Here is a 21,725-nt window from a genome sequence, read left to right as displayed (position 1 = left end):
ATTTTATTTAATTTGCAAACAAATATAAATTAAAAAAATACAAATTAGCCCCTATTTCAAATTCCTTGACAATAACAGTACATTTAAAAAAAAATCATTTGAAGATTTGGCAACTTTATTTATATACACTTAAAAAATCTGTTAATATCATATAATTTTCTAAGCAGTCGCAGACCCTCTGAGAAGGCTTCGCGGACCTCCAAGGGTCCCCGACCACAGGTTGGGAACCCCTGACCTAGTCCATGCCAGTGTGGCTTCTGCCCAGGCCTCGGGACAGACTCAGCTCTTGTAGCTGAACAGGATGACATCCTCTGCATACATTTGACATATATTTACTGACAGAGGGTTCTTCACTGAGGCATCATGGCAGAGCTCTGGGTCGGGGAGTTTATAGAGCTCATATTTCGAGCCTTTAAATAATGAGGAGAAGGGATTAGAGAATTAGCTATCTTGATTCAGTGAAAACTGGCTGAGGAGAGTGAGGCCCACTGAAAAGTTCACCAGTAGGTGATATGGAGCCCTGAGTCTCAGGAGGTCCTGAAAGGCTTGGTCCTGACCTGAAGGTATTTGTTTAGAATTTATATATATATATATATATATATATATATATATATATATATATCAATTCTAAAAAACATATATATATATATATATACACACACATACTATATATATATGTATATTCTAAACAACTAATAAACCATAAAAAAAAAGAAAAACTTACCTTAAAATTCGTTGTTCAGGCAATCATTACTCAGGCAAAATCGTTGTTTACACAGTAGTTGTTCAGTACTTCGTTGTAGAGACTTTTTAGTTGTTTAGCAGTAGTGGTTTAGGCAAGTAGTTGTTTAGGACCTAGCTGTTCAGGATGTTTCCCCAACAGTAGGCCCAGGAGGGCAGTTGATACTGCAGCAGGGGGTTGAAGTTTGTTAAACAGATAAAGTGCGTGACTCAAGGAGACAGGATCTAGCGTTAATGTAAGCTTGGACCAGTTCAGATTAAAGCATCTCACATACATATAGAGGCACGCACACACACACGCATGCACACACACACACACACACACATGTCTGCTGAATGTCACACCATGTCATCATACGTCAAGTGAGAGTATGCTATTGAAGCACACTAGCGTCGTGCCTGTCTGGATGATTCATTAGTAATGATGCCACAAAATGTGGGAAAGCCAACTCAGAAGCAAATAATATATTGTTTTAAAACACTAATGAAGGAAGCTGACCCCATCTAGTGATTTGTTGTTGTTGATAATTTACTGGGAATGGCAGGATATGAAAGGTTAGTGATATCAACAAAGTCACTCCTAAAAAACACAAGCAGTAAAGACATGTTCCAGCTGACGCAGAAAAACATTCTACCAGTCTGAAGGAAACTGGCTTAAAAATAAAGCATATTTAGTGAGGATGAGATTCACTGATAAAGCGGGGTGATGACGTACCATGAGTGAAACAAAGGCCATGCATACCCTGAGGTGCAGGGGGTCTTTGCTCTACAATATTCCCATACACCTTTCAGCAGCCAACTTTAGTGGAATTTTAAGGGCCCCTCAACAATTTTTGTAGGGCAAAGAACATCATTTTGAGTTCCACCACCAAAGCCTAGAGAGATACTTTATATTAAAAACAAGAGAGCACAGCAACTCATTGAAGTTTGAGATTCTGCAAGGATGTGATCTTAAAAGTCGACTTAAAAACACATCAAGTGCAACACAGTTCTGCACAGCTGCTAATTATTCTCATATTCGCATGCATGTCACAAAATAATATAATTTACCTTTTGACCCAGGATTACATGACTTGATCCGTTGACTTATCCTTCCTCCATTAGCAGGCTTGAATGTAAGAGGTAACTCTCTTCACATACTTCTAGATTGTTTGTGGGTATTGCTGGCAACAAAAAATATTTTTGTTAATAAGTATGGAATTTTAGAACAAAAGCATCCTGCAGAATAGTCAATAGATATGAGGTATGTGGAGCAACTTGTGCAATAGGAAGGTAAATATCAGCGCCAAAGATTTTTTTAAGACATCTTAACTGGATTTATTGATTTTATTTATTTTTATATATATATATTTTATAACATTTAAGGTGTATGAATGTTGTTGTTTTAAAGACCAAGGTCTAAATAAAGATATTGTTTAACTGACTCCTATTTGCTCCTGAGTGGTTAAGGAAAGCGAGAGAGATGGAAGTTACGTAAACAAAATAGGGTTCCCTAGGATCATTCTTGTTTTATGTTCCTGTAGCAAGGACAGTGGTAGCTGTGCCAGAAGGCAAACCAGGGATAACAGCTGCCCCTAGTTACCTTTAATTGATGTCCATTTACATATTTTAATTAAATTTAGCAGTATCTAATTTAATCATTAACATTGCTTTGTAGTCTCTGTGACCACATAACTTCTTTGGTCTTTTTAATAAAAAATGTGTTTGAGACCAAAAAACTCTTGTGATGGAAGTCATCTTGGATCACAATAGGACACATCAGCATTTACATTTTAAGTCTTGGCCCGTCCCCGGTTAATGCTTTTAACTCGTGAGTGACAGCTGGACTGTCTCCCGCCTCAAAGAGCAAAGCAGAAAGTCCTGGTTGCAATTATAGGTTATCCAAGATTTTTTTAAAGTATCTGTGTCCTTCATAAGTCTTCTACGCTTATTCCTATGGATTTCATTGGCAACGAGGACTCAATAGAAAAAAGTTGAATTTGTGACTTTCACTTACATTTTTATTTAATAAAAAATGAATGTGTGTACAGAACTTGTCCATGGGGCAGTATCTGATTGGCTAGGATGAAGCTATTTTAAATATGTCTCTGTGCAGTGTAAATGCTGAGTGTAACTTCTTATATTGACAGATGTGATGTCTACCTCCTGTTTTTTAGGTATAACTTCCGAGGTTTTCGCTGGCTCCAAGCTATGATCTTTGCCATTGAGGAGATAAACAACACTACAATGCTTCTTCCCAACATGACCCTGGGGTATCGGATATTTGACACCTGCAACACAGTTTCGAAAGCCTTGGAGGCCACGCTGAGTTTTGTTGCCCAAAACAAGATTGACTCTTTGAACTTGGATGAGTTCTGTAACTGCTCGGAGCACATCCCATCTACCATTGCAGTGGTGGGTGCGACCGGATCAGGGGTGTCCACCGCAGTGGCCAACCTCTTGGGACTATTCTATATACCACAGGTAATGTACGGTTCCTCTTTCATAGGGTGAAGAGTCATCTAATTCAAAGGACTGCAAAAACTTCCACTCAGTGTGTCAAGTTCATCCATAGCATGCAGACCTGGGCACAAAAAATGCTAAGACTCAACAGGGTAACATATTCCTAGCGAGATCCCATAGTTTACTTTGCATGTAAAAAGTAGTATAAATAATCAATACCTAACCAGTACCATTACATGTCCAACTCCGTAAACATATGGCTGTCTTTCTCTTCCATAAAACACCTTACCTTATCCTGCAAAGGCCCCGGTTACAAGTTGGCTAGAGGGAGTGCGGTAATTATCACATCCAGTAGATACCAATATCACTGGTGACATACTTACCAGGTCTAGTTAACACATCTAATTCAGAGTTTTCAGTTTGGTAATTTCGGCAGACTTCACCTTCGAAAATTCACCGGGATCAAGTTGTGGGGATGCAGTAATAACCACAAATCTCCGAAATCAAATCCTCGAGCAAACAGGGTTTTGTGCGGGGATCACAATTTAAACATCTCAGTTTCAAACAGGGCCTAAGATTTCTGGAAAGTTTAATGATATGGTGGCATGTTCCTTTATTGGTTAGTTACCTCAGGGTATAAACATTTTGGGGTAACTAAATGGGGTTATAAAAATTTTGGTAGGATACAAGTAAAGCTCTAAGGGTTACGAAAAATGCTTACTGAAAGGCTACAGGTTATGGAATATTGAACGTTAAGGAGAAAAGAGATGACTAGGAGCACCCCTGTAAATAAAAACAAGCAAATAAAGAAACAAACAAACAACCAATCAAAGAGCGCTAGAGGTAAGTATTGAGGGAAAATTAAAAAATGGTAAAACGCTGTCAGTAAAGAGAAAAACAATTATACACAAATAACCCAAGGATGATAGAAAATCATAATTAAGGTTTCTAATTATTTTACTGCTTTCTACAAGTACATACAGATGGAAAACAATATCTTTTCATGTTTTAATTTATTTTTAAAGAATGGATAAAAATAGAAATGTGATATGCTGACTATGCAACTTGAATTATAGACCTCACATGTGATGTCACAGTTTGATTCTTAACCACTTATTGTATGTATGTACTGCTAATAATATACTTCTTGCATGTAAATCAATTTTAATATCTCATCAATCCCTTGGATGTGTACTATTATATAACGCTTCCCACATGCAGCACCAATGTTCAGGTTTTATCCACCATGGCTTGTATATATTTACTTTTTGTATTAAGATACTCATATTTAATGGCATTGTTAATGTCTCAGCCACCTTCACACCTTGTATATGTTGATCTGATCGTATTATACTCTTGCGATGTAATGTCATTGTTAATATCTTATCCAGCTCCTGTATATGTATATTACTCGTTTCATAATTCCAGTTTGTAATATCACTGGTAATGTCTATTTCACTCCTGTGCATATGTACTACTAGTATCATGTCTATCATGATTGGGTAGGGAACATCAACGGTAGAATATTGACGGGTCAGAATATTGTGACCAGAATATTGAGGGACAAAATATTGAAGAAGTAAGTGCCCAGAGGGAGGAATATATATGTGCACCACCAAGGTACAAATACGTGGCGTTAGGTATAGAAAATCAACACAAACTACCTTTCAATATTTTGTCCCTCTGTGTTTTGTCCCTCTATATTACAGTTATGCTATTGGGACCCTTCAATATTCCCGACCCACACCATCGTTCACATGTAATATCATTATTAATGTCTCACCCATCATCACCACTTGTACATATGTTCTACTTTCATAATACTTCTTCAAATCCCATTCACAAACTCTGATATGTATTTACTACTAGTGTTACACTTTTCCTATTTAAAGCCACTGTTAATGTCTCATGCACCATCACCTCTTGTGGGTATGTATGCCGTGTCACTGTCAATGTCTCATCCACCCTTGTGCGTATGGACCACTTGTCTCACACCTTCCTTATGTAATGCCATTGTTGAATAATTTTTCTTTTCTGTATGCATATCCTACCTATATTACACATCTCACCTGTAATCCCACTGTTAATGATTCATCCAAAATGTCCTCTTGTATATCTGTACTATAGTTTTTATATTTCTGCATGTAACGCTACTGTTAGTATCTCATTCACCAGCCCTTGTGTTCATGTACTGCGTATATTGTACTTTTTATAAGTAATACCATTGTTAATATCTCAGCCATCCTTTGTACATAGGAAACTACTGGTATTATACATCACACTTATAATGTCTCATCCAACGCTTATATAGTTAGGCTCGCCTTACAACATCAGTCTTGATCCCGGTACAGTCAGTTTCCAGCTAAAATTACCAACACCTGTGATACAGAGGGTATCTTTAATTCTTGTATACAAAGTTATTCCAGGATTGCAGGTAAACTCTTTTTGGGTCCCCTATAGGACAGGGAATAACTTCAGAAATCAGTGTTCCGGTACTGATATCCAATTGTTATTACGCAGCTCATGGCCTTTGGCACAGTCTAATCCACAAGGGCTGACCGGATTAACTTATTGCTACTATCATGCATGTCTGGCAATTGGACACCGACAACAAGAAAACGCAGCAAAATGGCCACACCCAACAACACTCATCTGCTCATGCCATCATATTCAAAGATGCCATCAGCCTCACCACCTACACGGACACCCTCACCAGCTACATAGAACACTTCATATTCAAGATGCACATCACAGCCTACTTCTCCTTGCTTGGAAACCTTAGCCTCACTTAGCACATTGCAGAGCAAACTCACACTGCCAGACACCTACTGGACCAGGTTTTCCTCAACCAGTAACATTTTAGTAGACAAGCCAGCAACAATGACTTGGACAAACCATGCCCTTGTCACAGTTTTCAATGGTCTTACCGTCGAAGCTGAGAGGCGTAGGGGAACGATCCTTGTTCCGGTAGGTTCTGCTCTGGCCGAGGTAGGGGCGACCCCTTCCAGTAGCCACGGTGCTGTTTGGTATGAGCAAACCACTACAGTCCGTGCCCTCCAGAAGGAGTCCCAGAGGAAAAACCCCAGTAGGGTAAAAAACCTCCACAGGAACTCCCTGAAATGAAAGGAGGACACCAGGGCGTTAGAATCGAGGATCAGGAAGACTGGAAAACAAGGCAGGACAGGAACAGACAGGATTCGCAGGAGGAGATCAATCGGAGCATGACTACCACCAAGGAGTGTTGCAACGCAATGGACAAGCAGTTGGAATCCCCTTATATACCCCTGGACAGGAAGTAGGAAACAGGAAGTAGAACACCACCATCTTGGATTGGGGAGAAGACAACAATAGTGAATGAGGTATGTGTGTTTAACAATGCATGCTGGGCAGACAGGAAGTGGTCAGCATGCTGGGAAAAAGAGAGACAAGTATAAAGTACCCCAAGTGTAAGGGTTCGGTTTGATCCAGGAACATCGGTAAGTGGTTGGCAGGAAAAGGACATGCAAGAAGAATGTTAAGTGCAAACAGCGCTGATGCGGCCATGCCTGAACCCCCTCGGGGTCTCAGGCTCTGCCGCTTCTGCCTTTACGGCAGAACTTAAAATAGGGCAAGCGGCGAGTGCCGCGACCCCTCGACCGGCTCCCTGGAGCCTCCATGGCTCCCGCCCGGGCCGCGGCAAACCCCGCGACCTGAGCGTCGGCCGCGGCGCTCTCCGCGACCCGGGCGCCGGCCACGGCAGAATAAATGTGCCGCGCCGCGGTAACCGGAGCCCGCGGTCGCGGGGAGCATCGCGGCATAACAGTATGCCCCCCCCCCGAGGCCCCGGGTTTGTGAGGGAAGAGCCGAAAAAAGCGGCGGAGCAAAAGAGGAGCATGGACTGAAGAGGCATCCTCCCAAGAACACTCACTCAAAGGGTATCCCTTCCAATGAATAAGGTATTGGAGGCGCCCATGGAAAAACCGAGAGTCACAGACCTCCTGAACTTCGTACTCAGGCACATTGTCAACCAACAGAGGAGGGGGACAGGGCAACTGCCTATGAAAAAGATCAGGACGGTAAGGTTTCAATTGCGAGACATGAAATACCGGGTGGATCTTCCATGTCCGAGGTAGGCGAAGACGCACAGACACTGGGTTGATTCTTTTGAGAATTAGAAAGGGACCATAAAAGCGGGGTTTGAATTTGTTTTGGGTGAGTCGGAGAGGTAGGAATCTAGAGGAGAGCCAGACCTTATCATGGACCTGATATAGAGGAGCCGCACAGCGTCTCCTATCTGCTATCTTCTTCATGCGGGACTTGGAGGACACAAGGTTGGAATGGATAATTTGTTGTATACCCCGTAGCTGTCGAACATAGGAGGAGATGGCGGGAAGATTGGAGTTGTCTCTCAGGGGAGTTGGGAAGGCCCTGGGATGGAAACCGTAAGAGCCATAGAAAGGAGAGACTTTAGAGGCACTGTGTAGAGAGTTGTTATAAGAGAATTCTGCATGCGGTAAGTAGGGAGCCCAATTACTTTGTGTAGCGTTACAGAAGCTACGTAAGTACTGTTCAAGACCTTGATTAAGTCGTTCCGTTTGTCCATTGGTTTGTGGGTGGAACCCGGATGATAAGGCCACCTGGATCCCCAAGGTCTTGCAGAATTGATTCCAGAATCGGGAGATATATTGAGGACCCCTGTCCGATATAATAATTTGGGGTAACCCATGTAGCCTGAAGATCTCTTGAGTAAAGATCTGACTTAACTCCTTTGCCGTTGGTAACTTTCTCAAGGCCGTGAAGTGGGCCATCTTGGTGAAGGAGTCCACAGTTACCATGATGATGTGGTTTCCCATTGAGGAAGGTAATGCGCACATAAAATCGGTGGATATGGTATGCCATGGGCCTGGGGGAACAGGTAATGGGCGAAGTAACCCCACAGGTCTGGTTCGGGGTGTCTTGGCTTGAGCACACGTAGGACAGGATAACACATATGCCTCAGTGTCAGCCTTGAGAGTTGGCCACCAGAAAGAGCGAAGCAAAAGATCTTGAGTGGCTTTCATTCCTCGATGACCTGCGATAGGGGAATCATGGCACATGCGTAAAGCTTCGATTTGCACTGCTTTAGTGGGTAAAAACAGGGCCTTATCACGATAATAATAGTCATGATCTGTGTGCAGCTGCGGACGTAACTTTTTTAGTTCTGTTTCGTGTAGACGGGCATATTCGGACTTGACTTGATCTAAAAAAGTCTGTGCTACCCCTATGATTTTGTTGTTGTCAAATAAGTTTTGAACCGCGGAATCACCGCACCCAGGGTAACGTCGGGACAGGGCATCCGCTAGGATGTTCTGAGAACCAGGGATGTAGGTGATATAGAAGTCATATTGGCTCAAGAAGAAGGCCCATCGAGCCTGCCGGCTATTTTGGCACTGAAAGTTTCTTAAGCATTGTAGATTTCTGTGATCGGTCCGGGCTTCAAAGGGTTCCTTTGATCCCATCAAGAAGTGTCTCCATTCGGTGCACGCGACTTTTAAGGCGAGTAATTCGCGTTCTAGCACGGAATAGTTTCGCTCAGAATCAGGTGGAGTGTGTGATAGATAAAATACAGGGTGTTCTAGGTCATCATCGTCTTGTTTTTGTAACAGGGCAGCCCCAATGGCTCTTTCTGAGGCGTCTGTGACCCCAATGAATTGTTTGCTGGTGTCTGGGTGTCGAAGAATAGGGGCTTGAATAAAGGCTTTCTTTAAGTCCTGAAAGGCTGACTCAGCGCCTGGTGTCCAACAAAACCCTTTCTTTAGATGTTCCTTTTTGAGGGTTTGAGTAATGAAACTGGTTCTCTGGGCAAAGTCTGCTATGAACTGTCGGTAGAAGTTGGCTAGCCCCAGAAAACATTGAGTCTCCTTGATGGAAGAAGGAGATGGCCAATTCAATATAGCCTGTACTTTGTCTGAGTCCATGGCAACCCCGGTCTGGTTTATACAGTATCCCAGGTATTTTACTTCTATCTGATCAAACTCGCATTTTTCAGGCTTACAGAACAAATGATGTCGTCGGAGTCTCTCTAAGACTTGGCGAACGTGCTTGGAATGTTCCTCTGGATGAACCGAATAGATTAGGATATCGTCAAGATACACCACCACTGTTTGTTGCAAAAGATCAGAAAAGATAGAATCCATGAATCTTTGAAAGATGGACGGGGCATTAGTGAGTCCGAATGGCATTACTCTATATTCGTAGTGACCAAAAGGTGTTCTAAAGGCGGTCTTCCACTCATCACCTTCTCTGATTCGTAGTAGATGATAAGCTCCTCGGAGATCCAACTTGGTGAACCTCTTGGCTCCTCTGACTGCCTCTAAGATGTCCTTTATGAGGGGTAACGGATACCGGTCTTTAATAGTGATCCTGTTTAACCCTCTGAAATCAATACAGGGACGCAAATCTTTGGTTTTCTTTGGTACAAAGAAAAGAGGAGCCCCGGCGGGTGAAGAGGAGGGAGTTATCAACCCACTTTGTAGATTCTCATCTAGGTACTCTTTCAAAATTTGTTTCTCTGGTTCTGTGAGAGAGTACATCCGCCCAAAAGGAACTACTGTGTCTGGTTCTAAAGGAATGGCACAGTCGTATTCTCTGTGGGGTGGCAGTTCAGGCTTTTCTGGCTTCTGGAATACATCGATATAGTCCTGATAATGTCTGGGAACTCCCTGTAGGACATTAATGGATCCTCCCACCTGAGAAGGTGCTGTTGAGAGACTTTTTGGGGACCAATAATCCCCGGCCGGATAGCAGTGGTGTTGACAAAAATGGGAGGATAACGAAATGGTTTTCGTTTCCCAGTTGATGTAAGGATTGTGCCGTACAAGCCATGGAATCCCCAGGATCATGACGTGGTGTGGTGATGAAATTAAGTCAAACGAGAGAATCTCCTGGTGTTTTCCAAACTGTAAACAGAAGGTAGGGGTGGTATATTGTACAGGTCCAGAGGCCAAGAGTGACCCATCAACGGTATGTACCTGTTCTGGTACTTCTTTGGGTATTTGTGTTATCTGTCGTTCTTTGGCCCAGGTTTCATCTAAATAGAGGCCACTGGCTCTGCAGTCCAATAAGGCCAAAGTTCTTTCTTCCCGGCCATCAGTTAAATGGAGGGTAACTGGTAAGAGAAAAAGAGCAGTTCCTTCCTCCCTGGAAGAGCAAATAGAAGGTATATCACGATATCCCGTCCTCACCCTTCTTACTGAGGACGGGAGTTGGCGTTTCCCAAGGGCTTGGTTGGACGAATGGGGCAAGCGCGAATTAGGTGACCAGCTGCACCACAATATAGACAAAGCCCCTTCCTTCGTCTATGTTCCCTTTCACTGGCGGATAAAGGTCCGCGAGCTGTGTCAATCTGCATGGGCTCTTCCTCGGTATTCCCTTTGGATTCAGGACGGACTTCCTCGGTACAATGGGCGAAGGGACGAGATGGTACTGAGTGAGAAGGCAAACGACTCTTCTTTTTCTCCATTCTTCGTTCATTCAACCGATATTCTATCGTTAGTGCCTGGTCCATCAATCCTTTGAGGTTTTCTATTCTGGCAGAATGCACTAGTTCATCCTTGATGTCCTCTCTGAGACCTCTACGGAAGAGTGTCACCAAGGTACGTTCCACCCAGGTTGTTTCTGCTGCTAATTGTCTGAAACGGGTGATGTATTGTAATACATCTTGACTCCCTTGTTGGACTTCGCAAAGAGCCTCTTCTGCTGACGCCTCGAGTCCAGGGCGTTCAAACATCTGTTTAAAAGTAGTGATAAAGGTGGAATAATTAGATAGACAGGGATCGTTTCTGGTTACTAGAGGTGTGACCCAAGCCAAGGCTGGCCCTGATAAGGCACTAATCAAATACCCCACCTTGGTCTTATCTTGTACAAATTGCGAGGGGCGAAAGGCAAAGTACACCGTCAAGGCGTCCAGGAATTCTTTTAATGTGGTGGGATCCCCGGAAAATCGAGGTGTAGAGGCGGCTACTGCAGGGACATCTGTGGTCCTGGAGGCAAAGGCTTGTCGATAAACAGTATTCTCAGTACGTAATTGCTGGAGTTCTTGAGCCTGTTGTTGTAGCGTCGCCAGTAGGTCCTGGTTAGTAGGTTCCGTGTTTGCCACTGGGTTATCCATAGTACCGGACTGCAACTGGAATTTTTGGCGTTGCAATCTGTCACGGTTTTCAATGGTCTTACCGTCGAAGCTGAGAGGCGTAGGGGAACGATGATGTTTGGTATGAGCAAACCACTACAGTCCGTGCCCTCCAGAAGGAGTCCCAGAGGAAAAACCCCAGTAGGGTAAAAAACCTCCACAGGAACTCCCTGAAATGAAAGGAGGACACCAGGGCGTTAGAATCGAGGATCAGGAAGACTGGAAAACAAGGCAGGACAGGAACAGACAGGATTCGCAGGAGGAGATCAATCGGAGCGTGACTACCACCAAGGAGTGTTGCAACGCAATGGACAAGCAGTTGGAATCCCCTTATATACCCCTGGACAGGAAGTAGGAAACAGGAAGTAGAACACCACCATCTTGGATTGGGGAGAAGACAACAATAGTGAATGAGGTATGTGTGTTTAACAATGCATGCTGGGCAGACAGGAAGTGGTCAGCATGCTGGGAAAAAGAGAGACAAGTATAAAGTACCCCAAGTGTAAGGGTTCGGTTTGATCCAGGAACATCGGTAAGTGGTTGGCAGGAAAAGGACATGCAAGAAGAATGTTAAGCGCAAACAGCGCTGATGCGGCCATGCCTGAACCCCCTCGGGGTCTCAGGCTCTGCCGCTTCTGCCTTTACGGCAGAACTTAAAATAGGGCAAGCGGCGAGTGCCGCGACCCCTCGACCGGCTCCCTGGAGCCTCCATGGCTCCCGCCCGGGCCGCGGCAAACCCCGCGACCTGAGCGTCGGCCGCGGCGCTCTCCGCGACCCGGGCGCCGGCCACGGCAGAATAAATGTGCCGCGCCGCGGTAACCGGAGCCCGCGGTCGCGGGGAGCGTCGCGGCATAGCAGCCCTTCTCAGATTCCGCATACACATTTTGTACCATTACAGACCTACCGCCACCGGACCCTCCTGCTGCAGCTGGAAAAGGATCACAGAAGAAGAGTAGGCTTCTTCCCTCTCCACACACCGGCCCAAGCACACCAGCAACTTGCCTAAAGCCAACAAGAAACTCATTAGCTGGATAACTCATGTGCTGATACTCTGGCTTCCATCAAAAGGAACCCTAAAGCAAGTTGGTACACAGAGGAACTCAAACTAACAACGCCCCACTGCAAGGAACAAGTCAAAACACCACAGATACAAATCCTCTTCAAATCAGCCCTAAGCGGCTACCACCAGCATATACAGAACACGAACCACATGGTTCTTGTAGATCACATCAAAGCCTCCTGATGCTTCCAGCAACATTACCCCCTCATAAGACCTTTGCAACAAGCTCTCAGAATTGTTCTGTAACAAAATCCCCTGTATATAAAGCACCTTTGACACTCAACCAGACCCTGTCATCATCGCAACTCAACTTTCCATAGCGGTCATAGAGCGAACTCTGACCTAGTGGCCCACTGTTACTACCATTGAAATCGCTACTGCCATGAAGACCATCCACTCAGCGACCCCATCTGACCCTTGCCCACACCATACCTTCACCAAATGACTCCTGATGATCAGCCAAGCCCTAACAACCATCCTCAATGCCATCATAGCCACATTCTGAGACACCTGGAAACATGCCACCATCATGCCCCTAGTCAAGAAACCACCCAATGACCCAGCCATGCTGTCCAACTACAGACCCAATTCCCTCTCATACCGGCAAAGGTCTCAGAAAAACGAATCAACTGATGCCCCATCAACCATCTTGGCTAGCACCAGCTCCTCAATGGCACGCAGCCTGCAGTCAGGCAAAACGACAGTATAGAAACAATACTCATCACCACAGACAACAGCGGCCTGATCCTTGACAAAGGAGACGTGGCTTCCCCACTCTCCTGGACTTCTCTGCATCATTTGACATGGTCTCACACCCCATCCAAGACAGAAGTAGTGATCTTCGGAAAGAACACCTCACCATGGCACTCCAGCTGGTAGTCAGCCAAACTTGGACCCACACCCAGCACCCACTCCAAGAACCTCCGAATAATCGACAGCAAACTGAACATGCCCGCACAAGTCAATGCCGTCACTGCATCCTTCTTACGCACCCTCAAGATGCTGAAGAAGATCTTCAAATGGCTCCCAAACAACACTAGAAGAATTGTAACTCTCAACCTAGTCACAAGCAATTTGGATTAAGGGATCACCCTGTACACCAGGATCACCAAGCAACTCACTAGAAGACTGCAGACCATCCAGATCACGTTAGCCGGACTCACACCACATTTCAGGGAGCTCCACTTGCTCCCAGTACACGAATGCGCTTATTTCAAACTCCTCAAACACACATTCAAGGCACTAAAGAATTTAGGACCCACCTACCTAAACAGTTGCATCTCCTTCCATCAACCAGACATGACTGCCCTACAGGACTCTTCCTTGCACACATCCCACGCATACACAGAACCAGATCAGGAGAACGGGTGTTTACTTAAATTGCTCCTAAAGCATGGAACAGCCTCCCACTCCACATAAGAGGCTCCTCCTCTCTTCTTGAATTCCACAAGAAGCTAAAGATCAGATGTTTCAATGAATCAACCTACAGTGGGCAGTGCTACACACACCTGCACAGTGCCAGGGTACCCTTGCAGGTGATAATGTTCTTTAGAAATACACATAACATAACAACGTACACTGTTGGATGCAGGTAGAGCAAACATATGACTTCACAAAATCCCAGTTACGTGGGAAGTATTTCGGTGCAGCCTATTCACCCCTTCCTGGAAAAATAGATTGTGTACCCTCCTCCCCTGCCGTGCACCCATGAAACACTACTTGAAAGGAAAGAGCTAGGCTTACTACTGTTTCTTCTCTTAGTAGCAACTACAATCGAAGTTTGTGAATACCTAAAAGTAGTAAACTTGCTCAAAAGTGTAAACTTACTCAAAAAGTATAAGTTACATTTGTGAATCAGACCTCCTATGTTTAAATATTTTGTGTCCTTGTTCAGAAATGTAATTTTTTCTTCTGCCACTGTTTTCTTTCTCTTGTGTTTGATGTTATTTTCTGAGCTGATCAAAGCTTATCAATGGTTTTGTCTTTTTTTCATTCTTCACACAGGTGAGTTATGCGTCCTCTAGCCGACTTCTTAGCAATAAGAACCAATACAAGTCCTTTCTCCGCACTATTCCGAATGACGAGCACCAAGCCACAGCCATGGCAGACATCATTGAGTACTTCCGTTGGAACTGGGTCGGCACGATCGCGGCAGATGATGACTATGGCCGACCAGGGATTGAGAAGTTTAGGGAAGAAGCGGAAGAGCGAGATATCTGTATCGACTTCAGTGAGCTCATTTCTCAGTACTCAGAGGAGGAGGACATTCAGCATGTGGTGGATGTCATAGAGAACTCTACAGCCAAAGTTATTGTTGTCTTTTCAAGTGGCCCTGATCTAGAGCCCCTTCTCAAGGAGATAGTGCGGCGCAATATTACTGGAAGGATATGGCTAGCGAGTGAGGCTTGGGCAAGCTCCTCCTTGATTGCCATGCCGGAGTTCTTCCACGTGATTGGTGGCACCATAGGTTTCGCTCTACGAGCAGGACAAATCCCTGGTTTACGAGAGTTCCTCCAGAACGTGCATCCTAAAAGATCCCCTGGCAATGGGTTTGTCAGGGAGTTCTGGGAGGAAACATTCAACTGCTACCTCCCAGATACTTCGAAGAACTCCCAGACTCCAACTTCTCTTCCAAAGAGCCCAGACGAAGGGATGAGAGGTGGAAACACCACAGTGGGATTCAGACCACCATGTACAGGAGAGGAGAATCTTACCAGCGTGGAGACCCCTTACTTGGACTTCATCCACCTACGGATATCCTATAATGTGTATCTAGCAGTCTACTCCATTGCACATGCCCTTCAGGAAATCTACACCTGTGTACCAGGCAAGGGGCTCTTCACCAATGGGTCATGTGTAGACATCAAGAAAGTTGAAGCATGGCAGGTAAGTGACTTGATCAAAGTAATTCTGTATATTTTCAGTTCTATGGATTGTTTTCTCGTATGTATATATCATTTATCAATCTGCTAATATTATTTAATTTTCTAAACAGTTGGAGACCCTCTGAGTAGGTGTTACGGAAACTCCTGCTCTAGGCAAATCAGACAAAGTTCAAAGGAATTTATAAACAGAAATAGTATGGATTTAACTCGATTTTAATATATTTTTCATACTTATAAACTATACTATGACACTGAAACCTTGGGCACTTCCTTGAAGGTAATGAAGGGGTAGAACACTCTATCAGGACGGTCTGCTGCAGCCATTCTACGACTGAATGTCCCTTCCCACTGTTCAGGGGCAGGAGACAACATTATTGCTGATTTAGTGCAGAGTTTACCTTGTCAATCACAGCTCTTACTGTGTTATGCAGACAAAGGCATGAAAGTTGGACCATAGGATGGCAAGATATGACCAGCCTTGTAGTAATATACCCAAGATGTGTTGTTTGCTTTTAACCATCCCCCCTACCTGTATTTCTTAGATGCTGTGGGATGCTGAGGACTTTTTCACCACTGAAGAGTTTAAGACCAATTACACTAAATCAGAGTTTTATTCTGGTGTTGACTTTGTTGTGGTGGTCATAAAATGCCAACTTAAATGGTCTGACTGAGTGCCGATAACTGAGCTCAAATTACTCACAATTACTCAGCAATTGTGAATATTCCTGATAAACTGGTGAGAGTAAATTACTACCCAAGATGATAAGCAGAATTTCTGTTGTCAAGGTTGTGGTACTGCCCAAGTTAATATGTCTGTATACTGGACAATATTTAGATTTGTAAACATAATCCTGTATACATACAGTAACTAGAGTTGTAAAACTACCCCTGTATATAGACTGTATCTAGATTTATAAACATAATTCGGTATACAGACTGTATCTAGATTTATAAACATAAGTCAGTATACATACTGTATCTAGATTTGCAAACCTAAGCCTGTTTACAGTGTATCTAGATTTCTAAACTCAATACTGTATAGAAACTATATTTAGGTTTGCAAAAATAATCTTGCAAACACACTGTATCTATATTTGCAAACCTAAACCTGTTTACAGATTGTATTTAGATTTATAAACCCAAACTTGTATAAAGACTGTAATTAGATTTGTAAACATATCCTGTCTACAGACTATGGGCCTGATTTAGATTTTGGTGGACAGGTTACTCTATTACAATGATGATGGGTAGCCCGTCTGCCGAAATATAAATTGCATTATAGCCTATGGGATTTATATTTTGGCAGATGGGCTATCCGACAGCGTTGTGACGTTGTCACCCATCTGCCAAAATCTAAATCAGGCCCAATATCTAAATTTGTAAACATAATCCTTTATACAGACGATATTTAGATTTATAAATATAATACTGTAAACAGACTACGGGCCTCATTACGAGGTTGGCACCCTTTTAGCAAGACCCCCGCAGTGGCGGCCGCCAAAAGACCGCCATGTTGGTGGTCATACGAGCGCCGTATTAAAAGTCACACTGTAAAGTCTGACAAAAAATAGCCACATTTCTGAAACTGCCAGGACAATGGTGGACGGAAAAGAGACGGTCCCACCACCAGCACCGCCAGCCCAACAAAAATCCTCCCATCAGATTACGATCCACAAATCACAACAGCGGTTCTTCCATGGTGGAAAACCATTGGCGGTGCGAACCGCGGCGGTCTCAAATCACTTCAGTCAGAACAAAACACCACATTGCATAGTTCAAATAACCCACACCTGACACACATCCACACACCCGACACACCTACTCATAGCACTATATAAGACACCCCTACAACAACCCACAATCCTTTGCAACCAGAACGCCACACACAGCCACAGAAAAGCAAAAAATTTAAGATATAGCAAATAAACAATAGGTACCCCTGCACATTTCACTCAGCACTCACCCCACAGCAGCACAAAATACACAACACACACATTTGTACCACACGCAATCCACAACAACTGCCATCCACTCACATCACAGATCCTACACCTCACCGTTTACCTAACTCTGCACCTTTTCACTTTGAACACACTTTGAACATATTCCTTATGCAGACTACATCTAAATTTATAAACATAATCCTGTATACAGACTGTATCTAGATTTGTAATTATACACCTAGGGACGTTATGCTTGGGCAGCACCATCATCTTGTAGACAAAAACTCTGCCCTTCATCTTAAGTGGTAATTTACTTTTGAAAGGCTATGTGTGAGGGGAGTACGTCCCACCATTGTAGAAGGATCACATTACAGTTGCCATACTGTGGTCTCTTGGTCCCCAACTTGCTACAGTGTTACGCAGCCCTATGTTGTGTGCCTAAACTACCCTTACCTTGCAGACAAATTAGAAAGTAGGCTCTTATGAGGGCTGGAATTGATGGTGCCCTCTTCCTTGAAATAGGGTAGTGCAAAGTAGTGGGTAACTCTCACATTAACATTACTTTATTTTTAGATACATTTAACAGAATAGCTAGCCACAGGTGGCCATTCCACATTCTATGTCCATGCATACTTTTCACTCTCTACATACACATTTGATGGGTGGGACATTCAGTTGCATTACAGCTTGCAGACTGATGACACTGTGAAATCTTCAAAACGATATTTAAATCCCTTGTTGTATTAGTAGAGATGAGTGGGTTAAATAAAACGCACAAATACATGGTGTTGTTGGGTTCCCCAGTGGATCACCCAAGAGGGTGTAATCACATCACCTTAATGGTGCAGGGGGGATGAGAGGAAGATTACGTCCCTCCACCGAGCTAGTAGGGGTGCAAGCCCCATACCAGGCCTGAGAGACTAAGTACTATGGAATCTAGATTTGAGCTTTCCATTGATCAATTACTGTTTTGTTAAAAAGGGATTCTGTAACCAGGGCCACTGTAGAGGAAGATCAAAATTTGCGGCAGTTTTGACTAAATTATGCAGAAACAACAGTTTCATTGTGAGGCATAATGTGTCATATTTTGTAATAGTTTTATATCATTATTTTCTCATGTTTACACATGTTAACTCTGTCTGGGCAAAGGTCTCACCTCAGCAGTGCTTGCTTAACATGCAAATACAGAAGTAAGTAACCGAAGGGTCACCAGTCGACCTTTGTGAAGGACCTCCCACTGTGCAGTAACACGTGTTGCTGCACTTTTAGTAGCTTTTGATCTGTTTGTGCTGTAAACATTTTTTTCAATCTACAAATTATGCACCAGGTGATGGATTATGTGGGAAGTTCGGCAAACCCATAATGATGCGGTAAATGCCACAGAATCGCATAACCCTGCCTTGATTAAATTCTAAATCTTACAATGGGTGCATATTACTCCTATGAAAGCCTTTTAATGAGTAGATGTTAGTCTACCCACGTAGTAGAATGGTTACCCCACCCTGTCAAGTGATTGCTGTAGGTGCCTCATGTATAGACTTGATTTGGACTTTTTCACCATTGCTTCTTCTTACACGGTAGCAGTATTAAGAGGGATTGTGTGGGAAGATTGTTCATGCCACAGAACAACACACTGATTACTTGTTTTCTCTGCGTTTGATCCTGAGTATTGATAGGAAAGGTACCACCATGATGTCCCCAACAGATGATCCCACTGCCAGCCAAAGGTAGCTCTGTACTTTTGTTAATGCACTCTAGTTCACATTGAACTCATGATGGGCAAATGTTTGGATAGAAGTATTCATCACCGAAGACCAGATACAAGAGAATGTGAATTTGAACACAATGGTAAAGTTTGGCAAAGGGATCTCAAATCCTTTGTGAGCAATGGTTCCACTGATTAGTGCTGGTACTATAAAAAATTAAAGCAGGCTTAAAAAACACAATGCCGTGGAAATAAGTGAATGATGGCCGACGAATGTCTTCAGCTCTAACTTTCCAAAGTTTCCATTTCTGTTTCTCTGTTTCATTTAGAAATTTCCGCTGATGGCTCTACTATAGCATTATAGCTCGCTGCCGAGGGCAATATGGGTTGTTTTGGGCCTTGTAGGGATGGATACGTAGGAGAACCTATAACGAGGGAGAGGGCATTTAACCCCTTTAATGCGGGCGTCGGCCACTGGCCAACGCCCACACTACCTCCCTGGTGCGGGTCACGACCAGTGGCCGACACCAGGGAGGGTGTTCGAAAATCCTTGGGTGCGTTGCACCCGAGGATTTTCTTTTTAAACCTGGGAGACACGGAAGAGCTTCCGTGTCTCCCCCGCCCCCCACCCGCCCCTTTGTGACATCAGCGCGTCACAGTGTTGTTTTCCCCACCGTAGGGCCACTTCCTGCTCTGATGGGGAAAATGTCCCCAAACGGCCTTCCCCAAGTTCGGGAAGGCCTCGTATGAAAGGGGAGACTCCCCTTTCATTCGAGGCCTTCCTGAACGCGTTTCCTGGCCCACAAACGCCACTAGACACGAGGGATTTCACTTGGGGGGGGTCGGCCCCCCTAGGAAAATGGGCCGCCCCCCCCACGGGGCAATATTTTGACATTTTGAAAATCGCGCCACCCCCAGGGGCTAATTTAAAAAAAAAAAAAAGAGGGAGTCGCCCGTAGGCAGGGCAACCCCCTGTGGGGCCATATTTATAAATTTTAATGTTGGGGCCCCCTGGGGGGGTGCGATCGTGCCACCCCCAGGGGCTAATATATAAAAAAAAATAATAACAAAATTGACAGGGGGTCGCCCATAGGCAGGGCGACCCCCTCTGGGGGCAATTTTTTTTTTTGTAGTTGTAGGGTTTCCCTGGGGGCCATTTTGGCCTACAACTACCAAAAAAAATACAGATCTATATATATATATATATATATATATATATATATATATAGATAGATAGATATGTTTATCTACATGGATGTATCTATATCTATATATCTGTATCTATATATATATATATATAGATAGATACATCCATGTAGATAGACATATCTATATATATATATATATATATATATACATATATATATATATATATATATATAGATCTTTATTTTTTTTGGTAGTTGTAGGGTTTCCTTGGGGGCCAAAATGGCCCCCAGGGAAACCCTACAACTACTAAAAAAAAAATTGCCCCCAGAGGGGGACGCCCTGCCTCTGGGCGACCCCCTGTCAATTTTGTTATTATGATTTTTTTTTATATTAGCCCCTGGGGGTGGCACGATCGCGCCCCCCCAGGGGGCCCCAACATTAAAATTTATAAATATGGCCCCACAGGGGGTTGCCCTGCCTACGGGCAACTCCCTCTTTTTTTTTTTTTTTTTTTTTAAGTTAGCCCCTGGGGGTGGCGCGATTTTCAAAATGTCAAAATATTGCCCCGTGGGGGGGGCGGCCCATTTTCCTAGGGGGGCCGACCCCCCCCAAGTGAAATCCCTGGTGTCTAGTGGCGTTTGTGGGCCAGGAAACGCGTTCAGGAAGGCCTCGAATGAAAGGGGAGTCTCCCCTTTCATACGAGGCCTTCCCGAACTTGGGGAAGGCCGTTTGGGGACATTTTCCCCATCAGAGCAGGAAGTGGCCCCACGGTGGGGAAAACAACACTGTGACGCGCTGATGTCACAAAGGGGCGGGTGGGGGGCGGGGGAGACACGCAAGCTCTTCCGTGTCTCCCAGGTTAAAAAAAAAAAAAAGAAAATCCTCGGGTGCAATCCATATATATATATGGATATATCCATGTAGATAGATATATCTATATATCTATATATATATATATATATATATATATATATATATATATATATATATATAGATAGATATATAGATATAGATATATATATATCACTTTTGTCAGTGCATGTGTGGTTTCCCTGGGGGCTGCAATCGGCCCCCAGGAAAACCAGACCCACATATAAAAGTGATATATATATATATATATATCTTATATATATATATATATATATATATATATATATATATAATATATTATATTATATATCCAAGAAAGAAGTGACTCAAACAGATGATCTCACTTAAGAACAAAAATATATTTCTACTACAAGGTTTCAGCTTCCGCCTTCCTCAGGTAGTACAAGATGGTTTGCTCAGGGGCTGCACAGCTGACACTGCTGGATTTTCAAAAAGCATCATGAGTGAAGATTCAAATTGGAATGTGGAATCAATGCAGTCCTGAGAACGCTTCAGATATGCAGAAATCAGACGCATCTGCAGCAATGAAGACACTTGTAAAGGCCATCTACAGGAGCTTGTTAGATTATTTAAAAAGCGAGGCTATCCTCTGCATATCATTCTGCAACAAATTGACAAGTCTTTGCAGTTACCCAGGGAAGCATTTATTTGGAATAACAACAGAAGAAACAAAGGTGACAGAATCCCTTTTGTGGTTAACTATCACCCATCAGCTCCCAACTACAGAAATATAATACAAACAACTTTTCCCTTACTATCTACT

At 43.6% G+C, this 21,725-nt stretch overlaps 1 protein-coding gene across 1 annotated transcript in view; it reads left to right on the top strand.

The window, feature by feature from the left end:
* The window catches only part of CASR (calcium sensing receptor), a 233,786-nt gene that overhangs the window by 106,975 nt on the left and 105,086 nt on the right, over positions 1-21,725 (top strand). Inside the window, exons 3-4 of the mRNA XM_069202781.1 lie at positions 2,898-3,204; positions 14,394-15,275. Coding sequence (XP_069058882.1) covers positions 2,898-3,204; positions 14,394-15,275 — 1,189 coding nt within the window. The remainder of the gene's footprint in view (positions 1-2,897; positions 3,205-14,393; positions 15,276-21,725) is intronic.

The sequence above is a fragment of the Pleurodeles waltl genome, chromosome 8 (genome assembly GCF_031143425.1).
Source record: "Pleurodeles waltl isolate 20211129_DDA chromosome 8, aPleWal1.hap1.20221129, whole genome shotgun sequence".
NCBI lineage: Eukaryota > Metazoa > Chordata > Amphibia > Caudata > Salamandridae > Pleurodeles > Pleurodeles waltl.
Note: the sequence above shows the minus strand (reverse complement) of the source record. Positions and strands in the feature narration are given on the sequence as shown.